The sequence below is a fragment of the Hylobates moloch genome, unplaced genomic scaffold (genome assembly GCF_009828535.3).
Source record: "Hylobates moloch isolate HMO894 unplaced genomic scaffold, HMol_V3 SCAFFOLD_11, whole genome shotgun sequence".
In the NCBI taxonomy this organism is placed as follows: Eukaryota; Metazoa; Chordata; class Mammalia; order Primates; family Hylobatidae; genus Hylobates; species Hylobates moloch.
The window spans coordinates 87139732-87158830 of record NW_026652286.1 but is presented as its reverse complement, the minus strand read 5'-3'; the positions used below and the strand labels follow the sequence as shown (position 1 = coordinate 87158830).

Here is a 19099-nt window from a genome sequence, read left to right as displayed (position 1 = left end):
AAATGTGATTTAATGAACAATTTCTAAATTTCAGAATGAAACAGTATGTGTAAGAGCTACACATGTATGTTCAACTAGGGTAAAGCTCAAGAGCATGTCACAGAATTTATACCTAAATTATATAAGTTAAGCAATGCCTTTATCCCCAAACTTTACCAATAAGCCTTCTCAAATAGAATGTTAGTAAAGTGAATCACTGAAAAGTTTCATTTTTGAATTAACTAAAATACCAGTAGCCATTTTAGACTGTCAACCTGGATGTTTTCTTGATTCACTAGCAAGAAAGTTCTTGCAATACAAAAAGATAACAAATAATTAAAATATCTGCTTTATCATACAACTTCACACCCTCCTAAAGTGTCTAAAATGATTAGGAATTGTAGCACTTTCTTTTGCATAAAACCCTTTCCTCTTCATAAAACCCTGAGGTGAAAGGTTATTAATGTAATAAAACCACAATTCATTCTGTATTAAACTGTAGCTTTAAAAAAATGTATAAAGAAATGTGACAACTTGTAAAGCTGCTCTGCTCTGTACAGTTTTTCAACGAAATATTTCCATATCAACTTAGTCAAAGGGCCTAAAATGACCCTATAAACACAATGTCCTTTTAACATGTGTTAGTGTCGAGATGAGCGCCATTTTCCATCTCTACTACTGTCTCTTCTGTTATCATAGTCATGGCTCCAGCCATCATGATTCCTATCTTCATAGAAGAAATCATCTCTCTTTCCTCTGTAATGATGGTCAGACCCATGATCAGTGTAACGCTGTTCCCGGCTATAATGTCTATCTGCTAGGTAGGGATGAGAATTCATTCTGACTTTACGCTGTGATGATGGTGTACCTTGGCGCCACTGGGAGCTTGAAGACTGGTTAAAACTATGACTGTGTGATTGAACTGATGGTGAAAATCCTGACTGATCCAGAGGTGAAGAACCAAATTTTCCACCATATGACATTTGTCTCAAAGCACTGTTCATCTGAGGAATAGGAAAAGTGGAAATGTTAATACTTCTAGATATCAAAGCTAATATGTATTTGGTCGGTTAACAGATAATGAAAGAAAATAAAGTCACTCTTGCCTAGATGGATCCACAACTAAAGCAGTACAATAGCTTCAATCATTCCAACGTATACCTACAAGATATATATATACATAAATACTACTCTGTCCTCAAGAATGCAACTCAGAATAAGTCACACAAAATGACTATAATGTAAAATCACTGTGTAAAAAACAAAGAATCAGGAGGTCAGTATCATTAGGAAAGGTTTCATGAAGGTGGCATATGATCTGGGTATTAAAACAATGGATGGAATATTTTAATATTTTAAGGGGGAGATACGCCAAGAAAAGGAAATTGCACAAACAAAAATAACAGGGAAACACAGAACAGGTTCATAGAATACCAAGTAATTCTGGCTGAGACAGGTTACAGATCTCAGCTCACTGCAAGCTCCACCTCCCGGATTCAAGCGATTCTCCTGCCTCAGCCTCCCAAGTAGCTGGGACTACAGGCACGTGCCACCACGCACGGCTAATTTTTGTATTTTTAGTACAGACGGGGTTTCACCGTCTTGGCCAGGCTGGTCTCGAACTCCTGACCTTGTGATCCACCCACCTCGGCCTCCCAAAGTGCTGGGATTACAGGCGTGAGCCACTGCGCCCCGCCTTCAGATATTAATAAGCAGTAAACAATTAAAGGTAAGGCTACAGGGTTTACTGGAATCAGACAATAAGAACCCCTAATAATTGGGCTAGAGGAATCTGACTTCATCTTACAAACAATGGAAAGTCAATGTGCAAGGAAGATAAGCAAAACAGAATTGTAATATTAATTCTGAAATGGTGTGCAAGATGAACTAGTGACGGGAAAATGGGGGCATAATTGACTAGACCGGCAGTTCCCAAATTCTGCCTGTGGATGAATATTAGTATATGATCATTTTTATTTTAATAGTCTACAGTAAAATTAGAAAAATAGGCAATATGTACATAAAAGTTAACATCCTTTATACTGGTCTCTCAAATTTATTTTGACTTCTATATTTCATTTTGCAGACCTATGAAATACAAAAGCCTGGGGACTACAAGTCAAGATCGTGATTAGGCACCAAATAGTTACCAACAACTTCCTACTTGCACAAGTGATGACAAAGATGAAACAGTAAAAGACAACTAAGATTTTAAGCCTAGTCTCATGATGATGTTACCACCACCAAAAAAAAAAAGGTTAAGTTTAAACTGGAACTGGTCTAGAAGACCCAAGTTTATGAGAAGTCACTCAGAATAGGGTACAAGAGCATCAGACAATGAGTAAATGATGGTGGAAAAGAAAAACAAATGTAAAAGCAGTTTTACTTCCATTTATCTTCAGTCTTTTAAGTATATATTTCAGCCCAGTGAAAACTAAAATGAGTGCTCAATCTACAAAGATCATGCTAGTCTAACAAAAATTTGAGAAAAAGTTATCTAAAAAGTTCATTTACGCCTTGAGGACTAAACAAATAAAACCTCCAACTTAACAAAGTTAATTAAAAACCAGTTATTTCTAAGGATGAATTTTTTTTGGCAATTCAAGTTGAAAAATAGTCAACGTACCACTGCTTGTCTCTGAAAATTTTCTGGAGAAGAGAAAGATCTCTGAATTATCTGTGCTGATGAAGTCATGTTATCCGTAGTCCTTTCGTACCTGCTAAAAGAAAACCAACATATAACCATTCATTCAATAAATATTTACTAAATGACAACCATGAGCAGAACACATTTCTCAAAGGTCGGAATGAACAAGACAGGCAAGGTATCTGCTCTCATGCAGCTAGAATAAGGATACAGACAACAGGATATTTTCTCATGATTGTAAGTGATAAAATGTATGATTAAAGATCAATTGGAAGTGAAACAGATAGGAGGTTCCCCTATCTTTTAGCTGGTGAGGGACTGCCTTTCTAAAAAGGTGACATTTGTAGTTAGGAGTGAACACCAAGGTTACCTAGAGGCAAAAACTTCCCAGCTGAAGGACTAGCGCAGGAGTGAGCAAGTATAGCCAGTGGGCCAAACTGCCAAATTCAGTTTTCCCTAAACAAAGTCTTACTGGAACATAGCCACACCATTGTTTTTGTATTATCTATGGCTACTTTAGTGCTACAATGGCAAAGACAGAAACAGTACCTTCTGCAAAGTCTAAAATATTAACTATATGGCCCTTTCTAGAAATAATTTGTCAGTCCCTGAGCTAATGCAAAGACCTAGATTGAAAACTAAAATGAAAAGAATTTGATTGACTGGATATGTGGAATAAGGGAAGAAATAAAGGATCAAATCTAGACTTGGCTTGAGCAATTAGGTAGACATTTCCTGAGACAGAAAAGAGAAAGAGGTTTTGGGGGATAAGGAATTAAGAGTTCTGTAACATACATAGGATATTACTTTTGAGGATTTATACCTTATTCCTTATTTATTAAAGGGATAACTTGCTCTACAGAAAAGCTCACTTTAAAAATGTTTTAAATTATTTTAAAATGTCTTTAGAATCAAATAACCAATTGGCTGGTCTTACAGTTTGGATCTTTTAATTTTGGGTTTTTTCAAATCAGGTTATAATATCTGTATGCTAAGGGGGGGAGTACAATTTAGTTTATAGTATAAGAATTATAAACTCTCTAGCCTTTGATTAAAACCAAAGTATTTACTTGTACTTTTTTTTTTTTTCAAAGAAAGAGTGCCTTGTTATGTTGCCTAGGCTAGTCCCAAACTCAAGGCCTCAAGTGGTCCTCCCACCACAGCCTTCCAAGTAGCTGGGACTATACGAATGGGTCACTGTACCTGGTTTTTTCTCCCCAGGAAATTCTAAGAGGGAAAACTTTTTATTTTCCTCTACCTAGGATGCCTTTGAAGACCCCATTAAAGAGGCTGGAAGTGCTTTAAATTCCAACTTTACCAAGAAATGTTTAAACACTGTTAAACAATTTCAGCTGGCAAGAAAGAACATTGGGAGGGTACACTTTTTGCACTATTGCTGGTTCACTATTCCACCTTCCAGTATCTCTTCATATCCATCCACTTCTCTCCAGCTCATGGCACCACCTTAATCTAAACTATCAACCTCATCCATCAATAGCTTCCAACATCAATGCCTTGCTACCAAAAGCTTCCTCACTGCTCTATTTTCACTCTTGTTCGCTCCAATCCATTCTCCCACTGCAACCAAACAACTCTTAAAATATAAACTTGTTCCTATCAGTACCCTTCCTAAAACATTTCACTGCCTTCCTACTCCATTTTAGGGTAAAATCTCAAAATCCTGATTATAGTTTAAAAGACCCTCTCCAGCCTATCTACCAAAATCCCCTACTGCTCTCCATTTTCATTCATTATGATCTGGGTACAATGGCTTCTTTCAGTTCCACATTTATCTATATCATCTCCTTCTCTTACAATTTTCTCAAAGACCTTTGTACTCTTCCTTTAGAGAACTTATCACAGTAATTGAACAGGTATTCACAAAAATATATATAATATGTGTCTTCATTTAGATTTTAAGCTCCTCTAGATAATACATCATAGTGGCTGGGCTCAATCACACTACACTGCCTGGGTTTGAATCCCAGCCCACTGAACCTGAGCAAGTTAACCTCCGTTTTTCATTTCCCTTCATATAAAAGGTAGAGATAAAAATAATCCCTACCCTCATAAAACTGCTGTGAGGAATAAATGAAATCATGTATATAAAAGATGTGGTGAAGAACCTGACATATGGCAGGTATTTATTAAATCTTTCTTAAATGACTGCTAAATAGCTCTATGGATATACTGGGAAAAAACTGTCCCTGGTAAAATATGAACCTCCCCAAAGCAAATAAAATGATTTAAGTAAATATGATACTTTCTAATACTCAGTACCTGAAGGGATTTTACAAATCATTTAATTCAACTTATTTTCCTTACACATGGGAAGATGGGACTAAAGAAAGGAGACTAGCTCAAGATTACACAGTTGATAGATGCAGACCTAGAATCCAATTCTAGGAATTCTTAGTCCAATAGTCTGTTGACTAACTGGTATTTTTCAACTGTAAGTAACAACCAATTAATGATTGTAAAATAAATTTAAAAATGTTTTAAATGAAATAGTAAGTAATCCAAGTAGTGAGAGTAAATAATGTTTTGAGAAATTTCGTTTCAAGTGTATACATGTACTGTACACATATGTGGGGATAGTTATGTCACTACAAATGAACAAATAGTTATATGTATCTATTTTAAGGGGACTATATACAATGTATTTGTCTATAGCCCCCTTAGAATAGATACATAACAACCCCAAAAGGCAAGTAATACAGCAGAATGAAGAGATAAGAGAATAATGACAGAAACTACTTACTCATGTGCTTTGAGGCTATTCCCTATAAGAATTCCTGATAAATGATCTTAACAATAAGTGAGAAATACTACCTGCTAGGAGATGTGGAGGTAGGGCTTGAATTTCCAACATGATGTTGGGGATATGACAAACTGACATCTTGCGAGGCATGACTACTTCCTAAAATGAAACAATTTGAAAAATTATTCTTGATAGAAAATCTAATTTGAAATTTTGTCTTCCCCACTTGAAATCACTCCAAAAAGGTAAACACAATCTAAAAGAGAAAAATCTCAAACTGCTGGCCGGGCGCAGTGGCTGACGCCTGTAATCCAGCACTTTGGGAGGCTGACGTGGGCAGATCTCTTGAGGCCAGGAGTTCGAGACCAGCCTGACCAACATGGTGAAACCTCACCTCTACTAAAAATACAAAGAATTAGCCAGGCGTGGTGGCATGCACCTGTAATCCCAGCTACTCAGGAGGCTAAGGCAGGAGAATCGCTTGAACCCGGGAGGCGGAGGTTGCAATGAGCTGAAATTGCGCCACTGTACTCCAGCCAAGGTGACACGGCAAGACTCCATCTCAAAAAAAAAAAAAAGAAAAAAAAAATCTCAAACTGCTGTAGACTGCTTTACGGCTTCATCAGGGTGAAAACTGTAAGTGTATAATATCAGAGAAGCAAAACAAAGCATTCCATAAATATCCAATCTGACCATAATTTTCTGATCTCCACCCTAAATTGTAAGACTGGATACATGGAGTTTCATCCTCACATGATCAAGAATCAAAATATATAAAAGTAATTACAAAGCAGCCAGGAGAAGTATTTTCAGAAAATAAACCTAGCTCTTTTCAGAGCACCCAAGCCCAGCTCTCTTAGTGATATAGTTTATGTTCTTTTCACTAACCCAAAATGAAACTTTAAGCTCAGTTTTAAAATTATAATCTCAAAATCCATGTGTCAATGTTACCCGTTTTCAGGGATATATAAAGTTTGCTATATAAAGTTTGCTACTCACAATGCTTAAGAAAGAAGTTTCATCTATAAATACGAGGTTCTTTAAAACTGAATAATAAATTTAAAAACAGCAAGAAACAATGCCCCCCTAACCTCATTGGACAGTTACCTGATCTAAATTGAATTTTGATAGGCCTTCCATAAAGTTTGATTCCATTAAGTAGATTCATTGCATAAGGAACAGATACTTCATGTTTGAAATTCACAAACGCAAACTGCTTTGGTTTACCATCCTTATCTTTTGGAATTTTCACCTTTATTACTGGCCCAGCCTACAAACAAAAAGGTGTTTAGAATTTAAATAAAGCAACTAAGGGAAAATACTCAAATTTTACAAATAAGATATGACAAAGTTTAAAAAAACAGAAACGTAATCAGAAACTTCTTTTTAAAATGATGCACGGATTTCCATTTTGGCTACAGTAAACATCCTAGTTATGACTGAACATTAGATTTATTTGGGGAAGGGGGCCCATAAGGAACTGGAAATACAAACACTTTTGCAATTCACAGCACTGTATGGCTTAACATAGTGACCAATCGCCATTATTTTGCCACTCCATGAAAATGAACATTTATCAAGAACAAGAGAACGATTTTCTTTAACTAAAAACTGACTTTTGTATTGATTAATCAAACAATACCAGTTATTAGGGGATAGGGATGGGGAGAATGGGATACTCAGAATTTTTCACACTTTTTAATACAGCAACACTAAAATGCTGTTTTTCTACGGAGTACTTAACCATTTTATTTTACATATTTTAATAATGCTGCAATTTGATAAGCAAACTTTAGGGGAAAACAGACACAAATAAATTAAAATATTAAGTTCCCAGTCAGATAAACCAAAGACAAATTACCCTAAGGGGAAGATGAGAACAGGAGGGATAAGAAAAAGCACTGCTCAACGAAGACCCTACACACACACTATGTTCCTAAGGAACCCTGGCTCTCTACCACGGGAAACCTGATCGAGGATCCCTCCACCACCTTTAGTCGTCAGTTTCGGCCTAAACGAACCAATATCTTCCAGGAAAGCGACACCCAACGAGCGTTTCGCAACCCAGACCCGCCCTTCACCCCCAAACAGACACCCGTCGGGTCCCCTGACGGCCACGAAAAGAAAACGGCGTGGCCGCTGGCCAGGCCCTAGGCGAGACGGAAAAAGAAAGGCAAAGAGCCAAACCCAGCCGCTTACCTGGTGGAAAAGCTCGAAAAGGAGCTCCTCGGTCACTTTCGTTTCAAGGTTGCCCACAAAGAGAGTGCGATCCGCTTCCGCCGCCGCCGCCCCCATTTCAGCGTCGCCCCCTCCCTAACCTGGCCAAAAGGTCGTGGCCGACGCACCCACTGCGCATTCACGGAAACCCCACGTCCTCACGCTCCCTGGCGCCACAAACGTAAACGTGCGTTGCGCTTGCTCTCAGCGGGCGTCGACGTGCGCGGACGTTCTGCGCATGCTCGCCAGGATAGCGCTCGTTAAAGGCAAGGCGGCTTCTGGCTCTTCCGCAGGCTCAGTATGGGTTACGGTGTGGTTAGTCAGCGGGTCCGACACAGGCTGGACTGATCTGGGGAGCCGCGAAGGGCCTGCCTTGACCAAGGGACGTAACGCAAATACTGCGGGCAGTGTTTGAAGATGGCCCTGAACAATGTGTCCCTGTCCGCCCGTGATCAGAGGAGCAGGGTGGCCTACCGCTCTTCCCACGGCGACCTCAGACCGCGGGCGTCAGCGTTGGCGATGGTCTCCGGAGACGGCTTCCTCGTTTCCAGGCCTGAAGCGATTCATCTAGGACCTCGGCAGGCGGTGCGACCAAGCGTTCGGGCCGAGAGCCGTCGAGTGAATGGTGGCGGCCGGAGCCCAACCCGCTTTATAAATGGGAGGGAACCAGATGGCCGGGGCAGGAGCCGCCAAGCCAGATTCTCACCTTACCCGATCCCTGCCGTTGAACCCGATCTCCTAAGAAGTGTGCTGCAACAGCGTTTGATTGCATTAGGAGGTGTTATCGCAGCTCGAATTTCAGTTTAAACGAACGCCTTTCCTCTGGCCCTCACTTAGCTTGTGAACAGGCCTTTTTAAAATCCTTTCTTGCTGTAGCAGCAATCTTGTTGTCTTATTTTCAGATGGATGTATTTTCATTTAATACGTGGGAGTTATACGAATATATCCTAGCACTAAGGGAAGTGTAACAGTTGATTGATTTAGGTGGTTTTACGCAGCCAGAATGATTAAATCAGGAAAGGTGTGGAAGGGATATTCTTAGGTCGTCACAAAGCTGAGCTGATGGGACCACCCTCCCCAGAGGTCAACAATCCATTCGTTAACTCAGACACTTAATCTTTACCTTTACTTCTGTTGGTGAAAAAGAAGTGCTCTTTTTTATTACACTGATTTATCTTTCCATCTTTTCCTTGGCATTTACCATCTTCCATCTCCCCCTTCACTTTTTTCAGATATGTCCACTAACAGACTCCAATCTCAGTCGCACTACAAATAAGAACAAAACCTAAACCTTTATTTCAAATTATTAAATTAATTTACATTCCTTTCTTTGGCAAAGTTTCCAAATTTTTACATTATATTTGTAATTTTACTATTTGCATTCAGTCCCAGCGCCTTAATCGGAATCTGCTGTCCTAAAATACACTGGTGAAAACATTAGTTGTACAATCTCCTATCAGAAAACTGTTCATCTACTCACTGTAGTGCCCTCCTTGAAATGTGTGTTTATTCATTCAACTAACAATATTTGGGGATCCCTGTAGTAAACACTGTGTATGAATTTTACACAGTCTGGCCATCAAGAAAGATCACGGAGTATATTCTAGATAGGGAGGCTACTAAGTGAATAGGAATCACCATACTGGGCAATTTATTAGGTACAGCCTAATAAACACTGGTTGCAGTGGCTTTTTTTTTTTTTTTTTCATCGTAACACTGCACTATCCTGGTTCTGTTACCTGGCTGATCACTCCTTATTTGCTGATATTTTTGTTCTCTTAACCATACATTTCCCAATGTTTAAAGGGTGGTATTGTGAGAAAGTTAATGGATTTTGTAAGTGCCAGCTCTTTATATAAGCAGGTAGACTAGCTTTTTCCCAGCAGACGCTTGTCGTTTAGACTTCCTTAAAATAATTATCTTCAAATCAAAATCTCCATACACCACATAGTATTGAATTGTTACAACTACATGTTAAGAAGAATGTTGAGTAAACAAGATAGCTTCCATAGGAGGGTGATTAATATAGTGAGAATTCTAGAAGCCAAATCATAGGAAGAATGAAAGAATAGTAATAGCTACCTTTTATTGAGTGCTATGTGCAAGTCAGTGTGCTAGGACTTTTATTGTTTATAGAGATATTTATTGAGAACTTACTCTGTACCTGCTACTGCCTGCAGTAAGCACTTAGAATAAAGTGGTAAACATGATAAAGTATCTGTTCCCAAGGAACTTTATATGTTATTTGATTCTCACAGCAGCCCATAAGAGGGATACTTTCATTTTGTTACTGAAAAACAGCCTGAAGAAGATAAAATAAACTTTCCAAGGTCATACAGCTAGTAAATGATAGAGCCCTGCAGCCTTTCAAATGAGGATCCTCATCTGAATGCAAAAAAAAATGACTTGAGTAACTATTTTCTCAATTTTCCCAAGGATAATATATAATTAATATTTTTTTCAGATAACTAAAAAGAAGTTAGTTTGTAATATACAATGGATGCCTTAATGTGGGCATTACAAAAGCCCGTGGTTGAAAAAGGAATTCCAAACTATAAACAGAGTGTTAGGCTGGGGAAGAAGAATAAAATTAAAGCTGAAGATAAAGAAGACTTTCTTAAAACTTAGAGATGCCTAGTAGTGGAAAATACCACCTCGAAAGGTAATGAATTAGCTGCCAGAAAGTTCAGAGAGAGGCTGAATCTTGAGAAGGATTTTGTCAAAGGAATTCTCGTAGTGCGAAATATGACTAGATGACTTCTTCATTTTTTCCCATTTAGTATATAATCCTATGCTTAAAAAATAAACTCGGTTAAAGTTGAAATGGGGAATTGGGGGATGAGAAGAGAAAAATTAGGTATGACATATCAGGTGACCATATCAGCAAATGAAGGCACTTGGGAGTGGAAGAGGGTGCCATCAATTATGCTGAGGTGACAGGCAGACCAGTTGGCTCACGTAATTATCACCTACAAAATGATTCAGCACTAAATATGCCTTGGAAGCATATTTTTTAGCTTATGAGGGAAAAGAGGATGAGATTTGTCAAATGAAGGAACAAAAGTACACAAAAGTGCTCAAGAACAGGGGAGAACCAAGTGGGAGTGACTTCATTTCTGTTTGTTCTGGAATGGAGTAATCAAGAATAGGGCTTTGGTTGAATAATAGTGTATGTGCAATAAAAAAGAAAATGGTGTGGTTTGTGTTTTGCTTGGCAAGAGGAGAACCTTGTTCACATAAATGCTCCATTATTTTAAATCTGAGTCAATGGATACCTAAATTCTTTTTTTTTTTTTTTTTTGAGACGGAGTCTCGCTTTGTCGCCCAGGCTGGAGTGCAGTGGCGCCATCTCGGCTCACTGCAAGTTCCGCCTCCCGGGTTCACGCCATTCTCCTGCCTCAGCCTCTCCGAGTAGCTGGGACTACAGGCGCCCACCACCACGCCCGGCTAATTTTTTGTATTTTTAGTAGAGACGGGGTTTCACCGTGGTCTCGATCTCCTGACCTCGTGATCCGCCCGCCTTGGCCTCCCAAAGTGCTGGGATTACAAGCGTGAGCCACCGTGCCCGGCCTAAATTCTTATTCTTAACATCTGCAGTAGCATTCAAACAAAGACTGTATTGTAGAAGCACAAACCAACATAAACCCCTTTTTAATTAAGTTATCTAAAGCAGGGACAACTAAGTTTCCCAAGAGCAGACCATATTGTTAAACATCCATATATTAGTGCACAAAATGAATTTTTATATAATATCAATGATTAAACATAGCATGTTGTCATTCTAAAATAGATGAGTTCTAAGAATAGTCCCAAACAATTATACTTCTGTAAGTTTTTAAAAAGCCATTGTAACTTTCAGTTTGTTTTTACTGCCCCTACTTACATCATACTAGGCAACTGGCTAGCATATGTTGAAATGGGGTCTTAATAAGATATTTACTTCCTCTATTCATCAGCACTAAAACTCCTAAAAAGCAGTTTTAAGAACTCTGAAAAAGAAGAGTTGTGTTATTTTTGTTTTGTTTTGTTTTATTTTAATATCCATTTGGGAGATTGAAAAAAGAGACCAATGAGATTGCTTACCTCAGTAGCCAATCTGGTGATAAAGGTAACTTTAAGAGGGCTGACTTAGAAGGTAGAAAAGAAAACGAAAGGAGGGCGAAAAGTCCAATAGGAGGAAAGAGTAAGGTTCAAGTTTCTTTCCAGCAGAATTAATTGTATGTCTTTCATTCCCTTGGTAAGTTTATCCAGATCCCAGTAAGGTGCAGCTTTTGTTTTAATTTCTATGAAGAGTGTACCAATTTTTCTAGCTAACAAAATGTATGTTTGAATACCTATGATTCCGTACCACCTGTGTCCTTTCCTCATTGCCTATTTCCATTCAGTTGCAAAGTCCTGCCCAATTAAAACTCAAAATGTATTTATGTTACATTTTTGTAGTCACTCTCATCACCTGGACTATATTTACCTGGACATATAGCCTGTTTCCTTTGCCTCTCTCTATTTCATCCTAAATGTGGGTAGCCTCCAAATTAATATTCCTAAAGCACATCACTTATCACGTAACTAATACTTTAGTGTTTCCCAAAGTATATTCTACAGAACTTTCACTAGAAATACAAGATACACCTTTGAAAAAAAGACATGAGGCCAATAAATTTGACAAGCACATGCTTTATCGCCTCCTTAGGGAGTCATAATGTGTAAGGGCATGTTAAAGTTTCAGCAAAAGAAACATGTTTGATGATTTTCGACTAGTGTTTCACAAATTTATTTGTCCATAAATTTAAAATCTTTGCATACTACTGCCTTCCTGGGGAGCCTCTCTTCTACAGAAACATAATTAGAAATGCCTTACTTAAAAAGCTCCACTGAGCCAGGCGCAGTGGCTCACGCCTGTAATCCCAGCACTTTGGGAGGCCGAGGCGGGCGGATCACCTGAGGTTGGGAGTTCGAGACCAGCCTGACCAACATGGAGAAACACCGTCTCTACTAAAAATACAAAATTAGCCGGGCGTGGTGGCACATGCCTATAATACCAGCTACTAGGAAGGCTGAGGCAGGAGAATCGCTTGAACCTGGGAGGCGGAGGTTGCGGTGAGCCGAGATCGTGCCATTGCAGTCCAGCCTGGGCAACAAGAGTGAAACTCCGTCTCAAAAAAAAAAAAAAAAAACTCCACTGGTTCCCTACTGGATCCAATTTTTCAGATATTAGAAATAGACTTTTATATAGTGTGTCAGACTTTGGTAAGCTTCCAGAATTTTAGGAGTGGGGCATGGTTGGTCGGGCCTGTAGTCCCAGGCTGTAGGCTAAGGTGGGAGAATCCCTTGAGCCTAGGAGTTGGAGGAATGTAGTGAGCTATGATCACACCACTGCACTCCAGCCTGGCCAACAGAGGGAGACTGTCTCTAAACAAACAACGTTATTCATAAGGCAGATGGGCTGGTTTTCTCACTCCTGGTTTGATAAGGTTCAACCATATCTTGACTGCACGTGATGACCCATACCTATCAATGTCTTTGGCAAGTGGGTGGGAGGAGGGAGGCAAGCATGCAGCTGCAGATACCCTAGGCACTGAGGATCAAAATTGGTATTATTACTCATGACAGACATTAGGAACATCCACTGATGAATACAGGTGAGTTCAAGTGTTTCTTAACAATGCTAATGATGTATTTTCTTTTTAAAGTAACAGTTTACTTGGCTCCTTATTTCACTAGAATATCTGAAGGCTGCCCTACTTCAAAATGCACTTCTAAATCAGAGGAAGAAAATATTGCCTTCAACTTCCCAAAGACCTGAGAGTCACTGAAGCAGTGCAACTCTCATACATTGCACACTCCAAAAACATTTAAGACTTTCCATAATGTGACCAAGCTGCATTGCCAGCCTTTCCTCCTTAATTGCCCCAGGTGGTTGCTGTTCTTCTCTGCATCTGTGGCTATACCTATTCTAGTCACCTTAACTAAATTGCTTGTCCTCATTTTCTGTCGGTTAGACTTTTATCCATCTAGATTAGTAAATGGCTCCTTACATTCAAAGAACACACTTATTTTACATTCAAAGAACACACTTATTTTAACTATATTGACTGACAGAGCTGGAAAGGCAGAGGGCACCTCCTCTCTCACTCTGTGTTCAAGTATTTGGGTGAGACTTCACAGCTAATTCCAGGGATAGAGGTGTAATCTATGTCTTATCTCTCCTCTGTAGAGGCTCCCTGAGGGTAGGCAACATGTCTAAATTTATCCTGTGCCCAAAGAGTAGATATTTAATGAATGCCTGTTGAATAACGAATAACCTTCACAGATAGGCTGGCTCTCCTTGGAATCAAAATCCAAAAATAGAACATGTCAGGAAGGCAAGGGCATAAATTGTAGTCTCTTTGGTCTACAATTATTTAGTTGCCTGGGCAAATAAGAGTAACATGGTAAGATAAATTTTTCTTAAAGGATTACTTCAGTTTGAAATCAACCTGCCTCTAGGAATACAACCTAAAGTTACATCCTAATCCAAGATGTGGACAAATATTTATGAACATAAACATTTAATACGTTTAACATTTTTCTGTTTATAATTTTAAAAACCCCTGGAAACCTATGCCCAAAATAGATGATGGATTAAAAAAGGTCAATACCTGGCTGGGCGTGGTGGCTCACACCTGTAATCCCAGCACTTTGGGAGGCTGAGGAGGGTGGATCACAAGGTCAGGAGATGGAGACCATCCTGGCTAACACGGTGAAACCCCGTCTCGCCGGGCACAGTGGCTCATGCCTGTAATCTCAGCACTTTGGGAGGCCAAGGTGGGCGAATCATCTGAGGTCAGGAGTTTGAGACCAACCTGGCCAACATGGTGAAACCCCATCTCTACTAAAAATACAAAAATTAGCCAGGCGTGGTGGCAGGCGCCTGTAATCCCAGTTACTTGGGAGTCTGAGGCGGGAGAATCACTTGAACCTGGGAGGCAGAGGTTGCAGTGAGCCAAGATGGTGCCACTGCACTCCAGCCTGGGCAACAGAGTGAGAGTCTGTCTCAAAAAAAAGAAAAAAAGAAAAAGAAAGAAAAAGAAACCCCGTCTCTACTAAAAATACAAAATATTAGCCGGGGTGGTGGTGGGCGCCTGTAGTCCCAGCTGCTCCAGAGGCTGAGGCAGGAGAATGGCGTGAACCCGGGAGGCGGAGCTTGCAGTGAGCCGATATCGCACCACTGCACTCTAGCCTGGGCGACAGAGCGAGACTCCGTCTCAAAAAAAAAAAAAAAGTTATATTCTAGTTTGCTGCTAACCACTTTCACAAGGATTCTTTTATTTAATCCTCACAATCATGCTATGACAGGGATTGGCAAACATTTTCTGAAGACCTAGGTAGTAAATATTTTAGACTTTGTGGTCCAACAGGTAAAATCGAAGCTCTTATGTAAATACTTATATAACAAGAGAGAAAACAAACTTTCACAAAATTTGTTCAAATGAAATTCAAAGTATAATAGTAATTGAATACAATTTTTTGTAGTGCTAATGCTTTCAAGGAAAAGATGGAATTCGTTTTTTGCAGGGATACCATTTAACTTAACTGAAATACAAAATTAAGTGTTCTTTATCATCAAAATCAATAGCAAATGCTCATCTATAAATGCTGATTTTTAATGAGATTTTACGTATTTCGTCTTTAAAATGTCTTTTCATACAGATAGGTACTGACAAATACTGATATGAATCCACAGGCATATGATTTTAATTGAACATATTCATCGTTGGGAAGGCATTTATAAAATTCTATTACATTTTTCTCTTGATATTTGCCTTTTAGCCTGTCATTACATTGCAAATTAGTTGCTTCCAATTGAAGTAGAGGCTCCTCAATTGCACAGTTAAATGGATTTTGAATTGTGAACATATTCTTTGCACTTACGTCCAGGTCTAAAAGACACTGTTAGAACTCTACCTTGAGCTTGTAAAATTTATCTACTGCAAATATGTGTGGTATGTAGATCTTGCTTCTTGTTTTAACTTTTAACAGATAGGAAGGCATAAAGCAGCTTGAAATGCTGGTGTTCAAACAATATTAAGTTGTTGTTGAAATGACTTTACCACCTTATAAGTGTGGCATGTAAGAGCTGTTTAGCCTTATAATTTTAGGTTTGAGAAACGTAAGTCTGCAGCAAAAGCTAATGGCTGAACCCGTTCACAGTTCAGTAACAGTGGTTAAAGGTAGTTCTTCCAACCATTTCTAAATGTACTAACCATTCTTAGCTGGAGGACTGTACAAAACTAGCAGAGGGCTAGATTTAGCCTTCAGGCCTTAGTTTGCAGAGAATTTTAGTAACTGCCTAAAGGCACAAAACTATGTAGTGGTGGAGGGAGTATTCACTTGTTGACTATGCAATACCACTTTTCATGCTAGAGCGGCCAGTGGGCAGATCTGGCATGGGGTTTTCTGTGGCTAACAGGATTATTATTATTATTATTTTTTTTTTTTTTTTCTGAAAAAGATGCATTGTATAATTTTTGTTGTTGTTGTTGTTGTTGTTGTTGTTGTTGAGACAGGATCTTACTCTATTGCTCAGGCTCTGGGGTGCAGTGCAGTGATCATGGCTCACTGCAACCTTGGCTTTTTGGGCTCGGGCGATTCTGCCACCTCAGCCTCCCCAGTAGCTGGAATTACAGGCTACAGGTGCACACCACCATACCCAGCTAATGTTTTTTCTTTTTTCTTCTTCTTTTTTTTTTTTTTTTTTTGGTCTCATTCTATCACCTAGGCTGGAGTGTAGTGGCATGATCTCAGCTCACTGCAACCTCCATCTCCCGGGTTCAAGTGATTCTCCTGCCTCACCCTCCTCAGTAGCTGGGATTACAGATGCCCATCCCCAAGCCTGGCTAATTTTTGTATATTTAGTAGAGACGGGATTTCACCATGTTGGCCAGACTGGTCTGGAACTCCTAACCTCCAGTGATCCGCTCGCCTCGGCCTCCCAAAATGTTGCGATTACAGGCATAAGCCACAGCACCCAGCCCTTAGCTAATTTTTTTGTAGAGATGGAGTTTCACCCTGTTTCCCAGGCTAGTCTTGAATCCCTGGGCTCAAGTGATCTGCCAGTCTCGGCCTCCCAAAGTGTTGGGGTTACAGGAATGAGCCACCGTGCCTGGCCACAATATTTAATATGTACAAAACAGTGTAAGTAGAATGCAACCAAACCTGTATACTTACCATTCAAGTAAAATATTGCTCCATATGTTAAATCCGCTTGGTTTAACTCAGCTTGATAATCTGCCCACATCACTTTTTCCTGCCAAACATAATCGTTGTCCTGAATTTGGTATTTTGCATTCCCATGCTTTATTTTTTTAAAAAAACAACTTTAACTATGTGTCTATCCCTGATGTATCCCTAAGTGTAATATCTAATTGTTTTACATGTTTTAAAACAACATATTATATTGCACATATTCTTTTGTGACTTGCTTATTGTCCCACTGAATTTTGTCAGCACGTGTTTAGAAATAAAATAAATTTGAGTCCCTTTTGCTGGGACATGCATTTTTGGTTACCACCACTCCCTGCCATCTTATACTCATCCATTTTCTGTATTTTAGTTACTACCTGGACCCTGAAGCTATTTGAGTCTGCAACCCCTGATTTAAGATGGTGTTCAACATGCAGCCATTCAAATATTTTTGAAATTTTAGTAATATGAACTCATTTGTGATATTACATTTATATTATTTAAGATTAAAATTGGATATGAAATTGTATGTATTATATGATTTTACCTATATGAATGAAATATGCATAAAAAAACTAGAATTGCCAAAATGTTATTTCTAAGTGATGGCATTTTTTGTGATTTGTGCTTTGCTCATCATATTTTTCCAAATGCATAATTGCAAATTTTAATCAGAAAACATATTTATTTTATTTTTACTTTTTGTAGAGATAGGGTCTTTCTATGTTGCCCAGGCTGGTCTTGAACTCCTGACTACAAGTGATCCTCTGACCTCAGCCTCGCAAAGCGCTGGTATTACAGGTATGAGCTACCATGCCCAGTCAGAATTTTATTTTATTTTATTTTTTTATTTTTTTGAGATGGAGTCTCACTCTTGTAGCTCAGGCTGGAGTGCAATGGCATGATCTCGGCTCACTGCAACCTCTGCCTCCCAGGTTCAAGTGATTCTCCTGCCTCAGCCTCCCTAGTAGCTAGGATTACAGGTGCCCGCCACCACACCTGGCTAAGTTTTTGTATTTTTAGTAGAGACGGGGTTCCACCGTGTTGGACCAGGCTGGTCTCCTGACCTCAGGTAGCCCACCCACCTCAGCGTCCCAAAGTGCTGGGATTACAGGCGTGAGCCACAGTGCCCCACCCAGAAAATACTCTTAAAACTTTAAATTATCTGTAAAATATTTAAATAAAGCTATTACGATTTCTCTTTATTTCTTTTTTTAATTAAAAAAATTTTTTTGTAGAGATGGGGTCTTCCTATGTTAACCAGCTGGTCTCCAACTCCTGGCCTCAAGCAATTCTCCTGCCTTGGCCTCCCAAAGCGCTGGGATTACAGGCATGAGCCACAGTGCCCAGCCTCTCTTTATTTCTTTTCTCTTTTTTTTTTTTTTTTTGAGACAGAGTCTTGCTCTGTTGCCCAGGCTGGAGTGCAAGTGGCACGATCTTGGTTCATTGCAACCTCCACCTCCTGGGTTCAATTCTCCTGCCTCAGCTTCCCAAGTAGCTGAGATTACAGGCATGAGCCACCACACCCAGCTTATTTTTGTATTTTTAGTAGAGACAGGGTTTCACTATGTGGGCCAGGCTAGTCTCCAACTCCTGACCTCAGGTGTTCATTCACCTCAGCCTCCCAAAGTGCTGGGATTACAGGTGTGAGCCACCATGCCTGGACTCTTTATCTCTTAATCATATTAAGTTTAGACTATTATTAACTACTTAACATAAATCAATCAATTCTTGCATTGTCCTCCCGGTAGGTCATTTCAAAATAATAATAAATTATGTATAGGGGCTATAGCCTAGGCCAAAGAACAAATGCATTAGCTCTGCCGAATCATTTTTCTTAAACACTGTCAAACAAAGATTGTTAAACTCTATCAAAACAAAGATTGTAGGCCAGGCGTGGTGGCTCACGCCTGCAATCCCAGCACTTTGGGAGGCCAAGGTGGGTGGATCACCTGAGGTCAGAAGTTCGAGACCAGCCTGGCCAACATGATGAAACCCTGTCTCTACTATAAATACAAACATTAGCCAGGCGTGGTGGCTCATGCCTGTAACCCCAGCTACTTGGGAAGCTGAGGCAGAAGAATTACTGGAACCCAGGAGATGGAGGTTGCAATGAACCAAGATCGTGCCACTGCACTCCAGCCTGGGCAACAGAGTGAGACTCTGTCTCAAAAAAAGAAAAGAAAAGAAATAAAGAGAGGCTAGGTGCTGTGGTACAAACCGATGATCCCAGTGCTTTAGGAGGCCAAGGCAGGAGAATTGCTTGAGTCCAG

The 19099-nt window shown here is 39.5% G+C and overlaps 2 protein-coding genes across 3 annotated transcripts; one reads left to right on the top strand and one right to left on the bottom strand.

The window, feature by feature from the left end:
• Nucleotides 1-463: 463 nt before the first annotated feature.
• On the bottom strand, nucleotides 464-7851 carry RBM7 (RNA binding motif protein 7). 2 transcript variants are annotated; one of them, XM_032167459.2, is made up of 5 exons: nucleotides 7587-7851; nucleotides 6495-6657; nucleotides 5459-5546; nucleotides 2606-2699; nucleotides 464-983 (listed from the first exon to the last, which is right to left on the bottom strand). In XM_032167459.2, exons 1-5 carry the CDS (start codon nucleotides 7680-7682, stop codon nucleotides 621-623), a joined length of 804 nt encoding a protein of 267 aa, XP_032023350.1. In that variant the 5' UTR covers nucleotides 7683-7851; the 3' UTR covers nucleotides 464-620. The 2 variants fall into 2 exon arrangements, with proteins under 2 accessions (XP_032023350.1, XP_032023351.1); XM_032167460.2 differs by having other exon boundaries at nucleotides 2606-2696.
• CUNH11orf71 (chromosome unknown C11orf71 homolog) lies at nucleotides 7803-17416 on the top strand. The gene is made up of 2 exons (XM_032167461.2): nucleotides 7803-8382; nucleotides 17197-17416. The coding sequence occupies exons 1-2, from the start codon at nucleotides 8022-8024 to the stop codon at nucleotides 17295-17297; spliced, it is 462 nt and encodes a 153-aa protein (XP_032023352.1). The 5' UTR covers nucleotides 7803-8021; the 3' UTR covers nucleotides 17298-17416.
• The last annotated feature ends 1683 nt before the right edge of the window (nucleotides 17417-19099 follow it).